We start from the raw sequence: 14,803 nt of genomic DNA on the forward strand, positions 1-14,803 counted from the left end.
GAGAACGTTCTGCTGCCTGCAACATCTCCAGCATGACCGGTTTGGCGGTGGGTCAGTCATGGTGTGGGGTGGCATTTTTGTGGGGCCGACAGCCCTCCATGTGCTCGCCAGAGGTAGCCTGACTGCATTAGGTACCAAGATGAGATCCTCAGACCCCTTGTGAGACCATATGCTGACACATGCACATTTGTGGCCTGCTGGAGGTCATTTTGCAGGGCTCTGGCAGTGCTCCTCCTTGCACAAAGGCGGAGGTAGCGGTCCTGCCTGCTGGGTTGTTTCCCTCCTACGGCCTCCTCCACGTCTCCTGATGTACTGGCCTGTCTCCTGGTAGCGCCTCCATGCTCTGGACACTACGCTGACAGACACAGCAAACTTCTGCGCCACAGCTCGCATTGATGTGCCATCCTGGATGAGCTGCACTACCTGAGCCACTTGTGTGGGTTGTAGACTCCGTCTCATGCTACCACTAGAGTGAAAGCACCGCCAGCATTCAAAAGTGACCAAAACATCAGCCAGGAAGCATAGGAACTGAGAAGTGGTCTGTGGTCACCACCTGCAGAACCACTCCTTTATTGGGGGTGTCTTGCTAATTGCCTATAATTTCCACCTTTTGTCTATTCCATTTGCATAACAGCATGTGCAATTTATTGTCAATCAGTGTTGCTTCCTAAGTGGACAGTTTGATTTCACAGAAGTGTGATTGACTTGGAGTTACATTGTGTTGTTTAAGTGTTCCCTTTATTTCTTTGAGCAGTGTATATAAAGTCATTCTCTAAATAATCTGCCTTTTCTTCGTTTTTTGTTTGTGCAGCTGGATGTTTCATCAACTCAATTAAGGAAAAGTGCTTTGATCAGGGTTACAAAAAGAGTGGAATCACACTCAAACAGGGTCACCCTTTATCTGCTATACCTCCAGACCTATCCTACTGTCTGGACTTGGATCCATAATAAAGTTGGACTTACCAAGTCCTTGGTGTCTGAGTCTGACGGGCTGGACTCTGACGGGGACTTCTCCTTCTCACTCTGCTCTCCGTAGAACAGGGACGTGAGACTGAGCAACAGAAGACATACCAGGATTATCATTATGGTGCATGCGTCTCTTTCTACAGAATAGGAAGGAAGGAAGCGCATCACATAGATCACATCACAAGATGGAAGACACTATACTGCAAGAGCAACAAGACTGCACAATATGAGACTACAGCCGTTAAACACATTCTCGGAAGGATGATTTTCAGTGGCCTGGACAGCATCCTAAAATGATATAGCAAACGTCAACCCATTTTGCAATGAGTGACTGTGGGAAGTTAATATCCTCTCTTTCCAACAGACGGTCAGGCACAGAGCCTGCAGACAGCATGAGCGCTAATTGTGTTGGCTGGGTCTAATAGCTATTCCATGCAGGACGCTGTCCTCCCCTTAGAACTCCAGTCAATCTGAGATCATATCGATGATAGGAGGGGGGAGGGGTGGACAGTGCTCCTGGAATCCAATGAAGCATTGTGATTGAGTTTGGTGATGTTTCTTTCAAGTTGACGTTGCTGACAGCTCTACAGCGTGCCACTTTAAGCGTAATAATTGAATTAGCGCGACGGCCGCCCGCTCCGCAGAACAAACAGATGTCACTGCCCCAGGGTGGCAGAGAGCCGCTGCTGGTCAGGCAGAACTAAATCAACCCCACACTCACACCGGAGTGGCTCCAGGTCAGGCAGAAGTAAGCTGTTGCAGAGCCTCACTCTGCAGACCCACACAGAGGACTGACGACCTCACGTCACTTTAAAAGCTAACAAGGTCCTAAGATTCAGGAAAATCAGAGCTACAATGAGTGTGCCATTATTGCCTTCTGCATATTATGGTATCAAGGCCTGGGGAGAAAAAAAAATTGTACTCACAGATTGTGATAATGTGTAAAAAGTGATTAAATTGTATGTATGTATACAATACGGAATAAAAATAACATGTAAAGTTTTGGTCCCATGTTTCAATAGCTGAAATAAAAGACCCCAGAAATGTTTCATATGCACAAAAAGCTTATTTCGCTCAAATTTTGTGCACAAATTTGTTTACATGATCATGCCATTTAATTAGCTTCTTGATCTGCCACACCTGTCAGGTGACTGGATTATCTTGGCAAACAGCATGATCCTTACACCTTGTCCTGGGGACAATAAAAGGCCACTCTAAAGTGTGCAGTTGTCACACAACACAATGCCACAGACATCGCACGTTTTGAGGGCGCGTGCAATTGGCAGGCCCACCGGACCTGTTGCCAGATAATATTAATTTCTCTACCATAAGCCGTTTTAGAGAATTTGTCAGTACATCCAACCGGCCTCACAACTGTTGACCATGTGTATGGCGTTGTGTGGTGGGTGGTTTGCTGATGTCAATGTGAAGTGAGTGCCCCATGGTGGCGGTGGGTTATGGTATGGCCATGCATAAGCTATGGACAACGAACACAATTGTATTTTATCAATGGCAATTTGAATGCACAGAGATACCGTGACGAGATCCTGACGCCTGTTGTCGTGCCATTCATCCGTCGCCATCACCTCATAATTCAGCATGATAATGCACGGCCCCATGTCACAAGGATCTGTCCACAATTCCTGGAAGCTGAAAATGTCCCGGTTCTTCCATGGCCTGCATACTCACCAGACATGTGACCCATTGAGCATGTTTGGGATGCTCTGGGTAGACGTGTACGAAAGCATGTTCCAGTTCCCGCCAATATCCAGCAACTTCGCACAGAAATTGAAGAGGAGTGGGACAACATTCCACAGGTCACAATCAACAGCCTGATCAACTTTATGCGAAGGAGATGTGTCACGCTGCATGAGGCAAATGATGGTCACACCAGATACTGACTGGTTTTCTGATCAACACCCCTACTTAAAAAAAAGATATCTGTGACCAACAGGTGCATATCTGTATTCCCTGTCATGTGAAATCCATAGATTAGGGCCTAACTACTTTATTTCAATTGACTGATTTCCTTATATGAACTATAACTCATATTTTAAATAGATGCATGTTGCGTTTCTATTTTGTTAGGTATAGTTATATTAAAGCAATGTAATAGTGTAACACGAGCTCCATCAAAGCAAGAGAGACAGGAAAACAAAGTATTTCATGAGTATGACAATGCCTGGGCAGTACCATTTCTTCTCAGGAGGGGGAGCCAATCTCAAGTAGCAGTGTCAATCAGTCATGAATTATGCTTTCGATACGGATTTCTCCATCTTGAGTGTTGCCTCGACTTCTAAACCAGACTTAAAATCCAGTGAGTTTGAGGAAGCTGAGGTGAAAGGCTTTACTGTACCTGTCATTCTCCATCAATAGAGCCAGACGGCCATAGTCCCACGCAGCCTTCCTCAAAAAGGAAAAGATCAGCAAAAGAAACTGCAATACAAAGAAAGAGTTATAAGACACATAGAGCTCATCAACCACCATCTCCCTGCGCCTCCCTACTGGTCTAAAGCCATGCATGGGCAACCAGGACAATGTTTAACAAGGTATTGGACTAAGAGGAATAATACATTCTGCTTTTATAGTCATGGCCAAATGCAATTCCTAAGCTCTCTGCATATATAATATCCCCTTGTTGTATCCCCTTTCTCTCTGCCTGTCTCGTGTGTCTTCTATTTCTTGTCCCTGCGTGGGTGTCCACGTTCCGCTGATGCCCCACAGATGATTATTTTGTGTGATGTTAGGAATGGTGCAGAGGCGGTACGCTGTCACATGGGGGAAATCAAGGTTTGAAACACACTTGAACTCGTCATTAAGACACTGCTATTAACCTTCTGTGTTGTCCTGACTACAAGGGAACGATCACAGTGAATCAATTAAACATGGGCTGGTAGACAGACTGATAACCAGAGATGAAATCTAGTTTGACAAGACCTGACAGCGGAACAGAGGTGTGCATTAACAAATCTGGAGACAGATTGATTTCTATTATTATCCTGGAGTGGGAAGAGTAATCTTTCTGCATATTTGTATACACACCGTATGTTATAGAGAAGAGGAGAATGGAGTAGTGAATGGAGAGAATGGAGTATCATAAAACGATGAATGTGAAGGCTTGTAAGCAGATCCAGCATTATGGGCGGGCCTTAGGGGGCCTAGCCCGCCCCACCACACCTTCTTGCCCGTCCAAATAAAATATTGAAATATTGATCATTTATTTGACCGAGACGCACGCCGACGGAAAGACGCATCGATCTCAGTTAAAGCATCCGAGCGAGCAAAACAGCGCCCCTCTGTCTCAGTATGTGTACACCATGTATCTGATGCTGCCTGGACCAAAAGAGTATGGCATGTCATACTATTTCTGGCCAGACAGCATCAGATACATGGGCTACATATAGAGAGAGGGACGCTGTTTCGCTCCCCCGGATGCTTTCTCCGGTGATATAATTTCAGCAGAGAGGAAGAGGCGAAACTAGAGGGCTGACTCGCGGCAAAATCTGTCAAGAATTAGCCCAATGCGTTTCTATGGGCATAATATGCAGACCTAAGCTTGTCGCCTGCCTTCGGAACTCTTATTGTTAGGGCGGAGACATGACCATCTCGTCATTATACAGATCTCTGGTTTCAGCCTCTTGCGAATTGGAAAGGAAAATTGGCGGGTGCAGAGTGCACTGTTAGGATGCTGGATTCTCCGAAAGTAAATAGATTTTTTGCCAAATTTGGCTATAATTACTCTTGTCTAAATTAACATGACTTAGCCACAGAGGATCATTAGCTTATTTAAAAAATGTTTTGCTGTGGATTGTTTCAAATCACAAGTGTGTAGGCCTATGCTTATTTTGGAAGCCCACAATTTGGGTAGTGCGAGTGGCAAAAGGTCTAGCTGACAGTTGCGGCTGTCAGTAATAAGCATCTAAAATGCGTGAAGATAATGTGTTGAGTACAATTTAAAATGTTGCAAGAAGAAGGGAGGGGTGTCTGGCAAAGACATGGCGTGTCGCTCTCCAGAATGCATGTGCTCAGCTCTCCAGAATGCGTTCAGCTGTCTCCCGCCAATTCTTGTGCATTCATTGTTTAATTGTGTGAATCGTTTTCCCTTTGTTTATTTTCTATCAATTCCCCATTACAGGTCACCAGTAGGCCTAGTAAATGTACCATTAATTCCCCGTCATTTGGTTACATTAATTTATGTTAATGCCTGTACTGTATTACTTAGTCATTTTTCCGCTCTCATTCTCAGACTGGAAATGTGGTTTGAGGAGTTTACAACCTGCTACACTTGTGAGAAACAAGTTTGGTTTATTTCATAACCATGAGTTTGGAAATGTTTTCATTGTCTTTTGTTTGGAGTAATCCATGTCAGCAATGAGCATGTGTCTGGTTTATCTTTCCTGATAAAGTTGAGGGAGAGAGAGCACCTGAGTACACACAGAAGTAGGCCTACCTGGCCTGCTGCATGCAAAAGTAAGAAAGCGCCCATTTGGCAATGTCTGATTGTCATAACTTAACACATCCACCACTAATAAGCTGAGCTTCTCAGTCATTTTTTCTTCACCTCACACAGTAAGTCAACAATGTCTGTTTAGTTCCTCAGTATTTGTCTTTCCAACACTCTCCCAGCTTCGATAATCACTAAGCCTTGGTGTGAAAGAGCTAAATATCATGATCTGATGATTCCAAACATCCAGTGGGATCGTCATTAAAAAACATATGTCTGTTCCGAGATCACTTGCTCAGGAAACTCTGACGGCCCGGAATAAGCTAGTTGATATAATTTTGCAAGTTCACGAGGGACAGCTTTGGGTCGACCCAGTTGATGATTTGATACAATGTTGCACTTCACGTGAAGGGTGTTTCTTTGGGGAAAATGTCTCCCTGGTACCAGAGATAAGACGAGAGGTTGAGATTGCTGTAACACTGTAGTGTGTGTGCGCGTGTGAGTGTGTATACATACATGTATCTGTGTGTCTGTGTTAGCAACATACCAGCCACAGGACAACATTGATGGCGAGGACCGTGGGCACCCCTCCAAAAGGCAGGCCCTGCAGGACACTGCTGCGGGAGTGGGAGCGGTAGCACCTCTCTGCTGCTGTGGTGTTGTCCTCCCCCAGAGAGTCCAGGAAGCCCAGCACATCCAGCTCCATATCCCTCCCATCCAGAGGGGGCACCCTCATCACAAACTCAGAATCCACCATGAGTGAGCCAAGGCCTAAGTCTCAGGGGCTGAAGTCATGCAACCACAACTGAGGAAATAGAAAAAGGAAAGTGATCCATATTGAACGATATGACATATCCCACGCCATGCGTTTGATGTTTGCCCTCAATCGCTATCAAAGTATGTCACACATCACTACTTCACAGGAGAGGCATTTGAATTTTTTTTAATCAAAATGCATTTTTGGGGCAGAAATGCCTTCTTAAACATGTGAACTTTCATGTGCCTTAATAACAAATGTATATGCCATCTGTAAATACAAATAAAATTGTTCAATTACAAGCCTAGTTGGTTTAGCCATGAAAAAAGAGAGGAACCTTCTTGCTAGCTATGATTGGCTGAGATAATGGATGGGCTGAACATGCCGAGAGATGAGTTCAGATTGGTCTGCCATGTAGCATGCTTCTGTCTATAACATGAGCTGCTTAGTATGTGTAGATAATTCTTGCTACCGCAGCTTTTTTTGAAAAATATAATGTTAGCCATGGAGAACTCTGCTGAACAACATTGCTGCCCTGAATTTAGCAGGCGCTATCGACAAAGATCAATGGGAAGAAGTTGTGATGGACTACTTTCTGCACACAGTCAGTGTGAACCAGAGTGACTTGACGCACGCCGGACCAAACAAGCTGTACAGTAGCTAGCTACAAACTATCAAGTGAGTGGAATTGCAAGCATGTTATTCTTGCATTTCCAATCAGTGAAAACTGCTAAATTATGGTTTACTATTCCTTGTCAAATATTGCATTGTTATGCGACTGGCCTCGGCATGCTACTGTTTAGGACTAAGGTATGGATTCCCTATGGGCCACACTCTGCCTTTTTCTGTACAGGCACAAAGAGGATCTCTCCAACGCCTTCAAGTCCAGGTGATATGGGCTTGACGGTGTATCTACGCACAATACATTTCATCTGGAGGTCACAAAGGACCCAGTGAAATTCAAAGCAAACAGTTGGATTGATGGAGGTTGAGATAATGTTTGGCATGTGCTTCCTTTATGTCGCCATTTTACTTTGTCTTTTCCATTCACCCCAACACTGCAAAGTACAAAGGCATATTTGTAAGTCTGATTTCAGAGCATTTCCCCCCCAGTCCAATTATAATGGCTGCCATTGTCCTTAAAGTTGAGGATTAGGGAATGAATGCCATTTAAACAAGAAGTGACTCCTGTAACCCAACGCCCTCTCTAGAGTGATTTCTCTCCCTGGGGATATTGCAGTAAGTATTCATATCCAATAGACTGGATTTTTTTATTTAACCTTTATTTACTAGGCAAGTCACTTAAGAACAAATTCTTATTTACAACGATGGCCTAACAAAAGGCCTCCTGTGGGGACAGAGGCTGGGATTAAAAATAAAATAAATAAATATAGGACAACACTATATAAAGAGAGACCATAGACAACAACATAGATAGGCAGCAACACATGACAACACAGCATGGCAGCAACACAAGATGGTAGCAGCACAAAACATGGTACAAACATAATTGGGCACAGGCAACAGCACAAAAGACAATAAGATAGAGACAACAATACATCATGCAAAGCAGCCACAACTGTCAGTGAGAGTGTCCATGATTGAGTCTTTGAATGAAGAGATTGAGATAAAACTGTCCAGTTTCAGTGTTAGTTGCAGCTCGTTCCAGTCGCTAGCTGCAGCGAACTGAAAAGACGAGCGACCCAGGGATGTGTGTGCTTTGGGGACCTTTAACAGAATGTGACTGGCAGAACGGGTGGTGTATGTGGAGGATGAGGGCTGCAGTAGATATCTCAGATAGGGGGGAGTGAGGCCTAAGAGGGTTTTATAAATAAGCATCAACCAGTGGGTCTTGCGATGGGTATACAGAGATCACCAGTTAACAGAAGAGTATAGATTGCAGTGATGTGTCCTATCAGGAGCATCGGTGGCAAATTTGATGGCCGAATGGTAAAGAACATCTAGCCGCTCGAGAGCACCCTTACCTGCCGATCTATAAATTAGGTCTCCTTAATCTAGCATGGGAAGGATGGTCATCTGAATCAGGGTTAGTTTGGCAGCTGCGGGGAAAGTGGACCGATTACGATAGAGGAAACCAAGTCTAGATTTAACTTTAACCTGCAGCTTTGATATGCGCTGAGAGAAGGACAGTGTACTGTCAAGCCATACTCCCAAGTACTTGTATGAGGTGACTACCTCAAGCTCTAAACCCTCAGAGGCAGTAATCACACCGGTGAGGAGAGGGGCATTCTTCTTACCAAACCACATGACCTTTGTTTTGGACGTGTTCAGAACAAGGTTAAGGGCAGAGAAAGCTTACTGGAAACGAAGAAAGCTTTGTTGTAGACCATTTAACACAAAATCCGGGGAGGGGCCAGCTATAAGACTATCTTCTGCATATAAATGGATGAGAGAGCTTTCTACTGCCTGAGCTATGTTGTTGATGTAAATTGAGAAGAGCGTAGGGTCTAGAATTGAGCCTTGGTGACAGGCAGTGGCTGAGACAGCAGATGTTCTGACTTTATAAACTGCACTCAGAGGTAGTTAGCAAACCAGGCCAAAGACCCCTCAGAGACACCAATGCTCCTTAGCCGGCCCACAAGAATGGAATGGTCTACCGTATCAAAAGCGTTTGGCCAAGTCAATACAAATAGCAGCACAACATTTCTTAGAATCAAGGGCAATGGTGACATCATTAAGGACCTTTAAGGTTGCAATGACACATCCATAACCTGAGCGGAAACCAGATTGCATACCAGAGAGAATACTATATAGACATCAAGAAAGCCAGTCAGTTGATTATTGACCAGTTTTTCCAACACTTTTGATGAACAGGACAAAATAGAAATAGGCCTATAACAGTTAGGATCAGCTTGATCTCCCCCTTGAAATAAATGATGAACCGCGGCTGCCTTCCAAGCAATGGGAACTTCCCCAGAAAGGAGAGACAGGTTAAAAAGGTTGGAGATAGGCTTGGCGATGATAGGGGCAGCAACCTTAAAGAAGAAAGGATCTAAACCATCTGACCCAGATAGTTTTTTGGGGTCAAGTTGGCTGTCCAACATTTCCTCATCTCCCACCCCTTCTAATGCGACTATCCCGATGCTTCTCCCTCTTTTTCCCCTGCCCCGCTACAAGGTTTCTCCTTGCAGGCAGTCACTGAGTCCGAGGTGCAAAAGGAGCTCCTGAAACTTGACCCCAAAAAACTGTGTTTCAGATGGTTTATACCCTTTCTTCTTTAAGGTTGCTGCCCCTATCATCTCCAACCTTTTTAACCTGTCTCTCCTTTCTGGGGCTACCTGCCGCCACTTTTTTCTCATTTGCCTGAACGAGAGCCAGTCAGCCTGACTATGCGTGTGCCGAGCCTTTCGCCAAATGCAATTCTTAAGGTGGAGTAACTCTGCAAGATCACGGCCGAACCAGGGGCTGAACCTGTTTTTAATAGTAATTTTCTTTATGGGGGCGTGTTCGTTAACAATACCACTGAAAATAAAATAAAAATGAGGTCCAAGCGTCTTCGACAGATGGGATCAAGTTGATTCTATACAAATGTTTACAGAGGCCAGTTAAAGTTTTTTAGCAAGCGTCTATGACAAATTACAGTAAAACAGGTACAGCCATCTGAAGAATCTTCCCAGTGAAAAAACGGACAGCTTACAGTCTATTGACCGGCTCTCATCTCATCATACCTAGGCCTATTATTTAAACATACTGGTTACAGTAGATCTTAAAAACTAGGATAGGTGTTGTGTGCTCCTGCTATTTTTCACCCTATCAACACTCATTTATGTCTGGTGAAGCACCCACAGTGATATTCCCTGGTCTTGTCAGCATGCTATGGTAGAGTGAAGGCAGTCCTAGTAACATAGGCTTCCCTCATTCACCATGAGCCGACAGGAGGAAGACACAGGTCTATTAAAAAGCCATGGCTGGCTTATATAAAGCCATGTGAATAACAGAGTAGCAGTGGACTGGAGCTCCATGTGGAGATAACGAGCGGCCGTCAATCTTCCCTGGCCCACAGAGACAGGAAGTGGACTGGTCACATGGTTTGGCTGCTGTGAACAGTTAAGTGTAAGGTAGCATGCAGATAAAGCTATGTATTAAAGAAACGCAAATCATGATCAGGAGATTAAACGTTTGACTACAGGAGCAGGTTGTTATTGTAAAAGAGAATGTGTTCTCAATGACGTACCTGGTTAAATAAAACATTTATAAAACATTACATAGCATGCACCTCCTCTACCAATACTTGAGGTGATGTACAGTAAATTGGTATTGTAAAAGTTAAGTATATCATGATACTATGCATCTTAGAGGCTTTTCACTGTGTACTCAACTGATCCAAGAGCAGCTTGCTGAGGTTCAAAGTTTGTCGGTATACAGTGCATTCGGAAAGTATTCAGACCCCTTCCCTTATTCCACATTATCTTACGTTACAGCCTTATTCTAAAATGGATTAAATAAAAATCCTCAACCTGCACACAATACCTCATAACGACGGAGTGAAAACCGGTTTTTAGAAATGTTCGAAAATGTCAATTGATTGGACATGATTTGGAAAGGCACACACAAGTCTATATAAGGTCCCACAGTTGACAGTGCATGTCAGAGCAAAACCCTCGCAATGAGGTTGAAGGAATTGTCCGTAGAGCTCTGATACAGGATTGTGTCAAGGCACAAATCTGGGGAAGGGTACCAAACAATTTCTGCAGCATTGAAGATCCAAGAACACAGTGGCCTCCATCATTCTTAAATGGAAGAAGTTTGGAACCACCAAGACACTTCCTAGAGCTGGCCGCCCAGCCAAACTGAGCAATCGGGGGAGAAGGGCCTTGGTCAGGGAGGTGACCAAGAACCAAATGGTCATTCGGGACAGAACTTCAGAGTTCCTCTGTGGAGATTGGAGAACCTTCCAGAAGGACAACCATCTCTGCAGCACTCCATTAAATCAGGCCTTTATGGTAGAGTGGCCAGATGGAAGCCACTCCTCAGTAAAAGGCACATGACAGCCCGCTTTGAGTTTGCCAAAAGGCACCTAAAGGACTCTCAGACCATGAGAAACAAGATTCTCTGGCCTGAATGCCAAGCATCACGTCTGGAGGAAACCTGGCACCATCCCTATTGCGAAGCATGGTGGTAGCAGCAACATGATGTGGGGATGTTTTTCAGGGACTGGGAGACTAGTTAGGATCGAGGGAAAGTACAGAGAGATTCTTGATGAAAACCTGCTCCAGAGCGCTAAGCACACAGCCTGACAGAGCTTGAGAGGATCTGCAGAGAAAAATTGGAGAAACTCCCCAAATACAGGTGTGCCAAGCTTGTAGCGTCATATCCAAGAAGACTCAAAGCTGTAATCACTGCAAAAGGTGTAAAGTAAAGGGTAAAGGGTCTGAAATCTGAACAGTTTATTTTTAATACATTTGCAAAAATGTATAAAAACCAGTTTTTGCTTTGTCATTATGGGGTATTGTGGGTAGATTGATGGGATTTTTTTTTGTTGAATGTAATTCATTTTAGAATAAGGCTGTAACATAATTTTGAAAAAGGGGTCTGAATACTTTCCAAATGCACTGTTGTCCCCTGGGCCTGGATGAGAACACAGAGGGTATGAACACATCACTCACACTGCTGTGACCTCAGTCAGGGCCTGAGCAAAGCTAACTGCAGCTACGTACACTCCCAAGCTCTCTGACCAATCAATACAAAACCATTTCTTAGCTCAACAGTATTTGTATACACTTTTCACTGAGCAAATTGCCACAGTAAAGTCAATATCATCTGAGCCCTGTCTGAACATTGCTGTACTGCAAACTAATACTTCGATCTGAATAGGAGACACGTTGAACAAGGTAATGTTTTAATTTTAAGGTTCCTCAAACCTTGAGTCATTTTTGCAGCAGCAACAGTAAAAGGCAGCCAAAACTGCATCACAATGCTGTCCAACAACTGTGCTATCCAACCATTAGCTTTTAGGAGATAAGAAACAGACAGCAACTAGAGTGAGAGCGAGGTTAGAGAGAGCGATAAAAGTGTGATTTCACTGCATCATTGTCACTTCTTTTGACTCTAGGGCACCTTAGGGTATGTGATGTCAGAGGACACCATGAGGCGCTCACTGTGCAGCTGGAGAGCTGGTGCAACAACAGGATATTTCCTGCAGGCATCAATGGGCGAGCTGATGAACTGATAGCAGTGGCAAACAGACTGGGACAATACATTAAAGCTATAAAACCATTAGGCCTATCTTTCACACTGGGCTAATCTTGTGAAGAGATTGGTTTTCAGATCATTGTGTGTCAACTGTCTGCTGCCAGCAGCATCTGGAAATTTCCCTGAGGACAACAGGAAGTCCCCATGGATCCAGGATCAAATCAGACCCAACATAGCTATCTGAGGAGATGTTTCTTTCTATTCTACCAACCTAGCACATGCCGTTCTGAGAACCATATGTTTCTTAGAGCTTGGTGAAAGCATGTTTGTCTTATTGTAATTGTGCATACAACCTTCCCACAACTTTCTGGGAATGGTGCAGAATAGTTGCTTGGCTTTGGAACATTCTCAGCACATTTAAGGAACGTTTCCTACAGGTTTCCTCATGGTTCTACTTAAAGTAATGTTCTTTAATTGTTCAGAGAACCTTAGGAAAAATGTCCATTAAAAAAACACAAGAAAAAGTTTAACGTTCAGAGAATGTTTTTTTAAAACATACAGTCCGTTCTCAGTATCAACAAAAACTGACTATCCTCCATCTTGTTAATTGTGTTCAGGTGTGTCGGCCGAGCCCACTAATTGGCCACACCTGATCTTAATGAGTGCTTGCTTCCTTTGAAATGGGGTCTGTTTCAATAGACTAAAATGAACAGCTTTGTAGGAGTTTAAAAAAAAACATAGCATGCTAGCTCAATCCTGGTTGCGCAGTGGACTAATTACATGGATAGAGAACAGAAGCTCAGGCTCGAATCTCACTGACAATAAACGTGTTTGCATGATTAATGCCTAAGCAAATTAATTTCCATGTGTCCTGTCTGTGAATGGAGTTAACCCAAGCTGAGCTAGCAGTGTTATTAAAAGTGTGATTGAAACATGTTATCAGAACGTTATTTAATTACCTTCAAATAAGCTATAATTTCCATTCTCAGAACGTTAATAAAGTCGCCCAGGAAAACTTATGGAACCATTGTAAAACATTCGTAGAACCTCCCAGCAACCTAAAAATGAAGGTCCCCAGAACAGGCAAAATGTTCACTTCCATTCTTGGAATGTTTAAAAAAAGGAAACGTATGGCTTCCTTCCCAGGAACAATGGCAAACCAAAAACGTACGTTCACACAACTTCCAAGGAACCAAATGTGCTAGCTGGGTAGTGATTGAGTTTGCCCTCCTCACTGTCCCAGCATGCCATAGTACCTTCCTTATCTGTTAAATGAGGGTTCACGTTCCATAAGGGTTTTTAACACTTAACTACAGTACAGCCTTGCACAGTACAAAAATAAGTTTACTGCAGAGTTTAAGCAAAAGCTCTCTACCAACAAGCAATACTGCCAGAGGTACAGTAATGTGAGAGGGTTATTAAGTTATCCAACCGTGAACACTGCTGTTTGTGCAAACACAATGATGAAATAAAACAAATGCCCCACCTATCAGTAACAAAAAAGCACAAGAGACTTGCATGACAACGCATTAAATTCTATGTCCTATTACTTTACTGTAGAATGGAAATCTCTATATCATAGTAGTTCTAGATAAAATGATAAGGATGGCGAGGGGAGGGTGAATATTTCATAAATGAACCATAACCAAGAAGCATTCACTAACAACAGCAATTACATCACTTAGTGAGCAAGTGTGGACAACAAAACTAAACAGCTGTGCGCAGGGAGAGCTATACAATAGTGCCCTATCACACAGGGAAACAGCCAGACAATCTATTGAGAGAGATAGTTGGAGAGAGATACTCCCTCTCCAACTAATAAGAGCTTAACATAAAGCAGTTCAGACAGACCTGCATCCACTCAGAGTTGTCCGTCCATAGTCTCTCCTCACTAGCTATAGCATCCCTCCTCCATCAGAGGGCTGAGGTGGATCCTGCTCCTGATGTGAAGTGGGAGTTTTCTATTGTACAGACACTCCACACTACAGGGCAGGATGCTGTGGACTACCCACTCTGCCGGGTCATAAGGCACTACAACTAGTGCCACCGTCCCAAGCAATGTGACTCAACTGAATACTGTACTCTCTCACCTCACACACACACATATATGATTCCCACCTCTAAAAAAGCAGCCTGGTTTAAATAAGAGGCAATCAAATTAAATCTATAAACACTAATGTTTCTCATCCTATTAAAAGTCCTTCTGATTCTATTGACTGCTGTGGGAATATTAGAGCCTTGAACTGCCTTTCCATGAGTGGCAGGCAGACATTACCAGGAGCAGAGGGTCCACTGGCCAGAGCATCAAAAAGCTGCTAAAGTGGATGGGCAAAGAGATGATCATGACGACACCTCAGTTTAAGGCAAATAGGCAGAAAGGGGGGGGGGGGGGGGGTTGAAAAGAGCAAATTGTAGTTCAAGCCAGTTAATCTGCTCAACGCACCAGAAAAACAGCTGAGGTGAAAAATACATCATACAAACAA

At 43.7% G+C, this 14,803-nt stretch overlaps 1 protein-coding gene across 1 annotated transcript in view; it reads right to left on the bottom strand.

Annotated features, from left to right (window-relative positions):
- tmem63c (transmembrane protein 63C) overlaps positions 1 to 14,803 on the bottom strand; it is a 50,563-nt gene that overhangs the window by 13,257 nt on the left and 22,503 nt on the right. Inside the window, exons 2-4 of the mRNA XM_023986639.1 lie at positions 5,958 to 6,215; positions 3,323 to 3,402; positions 964 to 1,051 (exon numbers count right to left, since the gene is read on the bottom strand). Of these exons, the coding sequence (XP_023842407.1) occupies positions 964 to 1,051; positions 3,323 to 3,402; positions 5,958 to 6,167 (378 nt within the window). The 5' untranslated portion in view covers positions 6,168 to 6,215. The remainder of the gene's footprint in view (positions 1 to 963; positions 1,052 to 3,322; positions 3,403 to 5,957; positions 6,216 to 14,803) is intronic.

The sequence above is a fragment of the Salvelinus sp. IW2-2015 genome, linkage group LG4q.2 (assembly GCF_002910315.2).
Source record: "Salvelinus sp. IW2-2015 linkage group LG4q.2, ASM291031v2, whole genome shotgun sequence".
Taxonomy (NCBI): Eukaryota; Metazoa; Chordata; class Actinopteri; order Salmoniformes; family Salmonidae; genus Salvelinus; species Salvelinus sp. IW2-2015.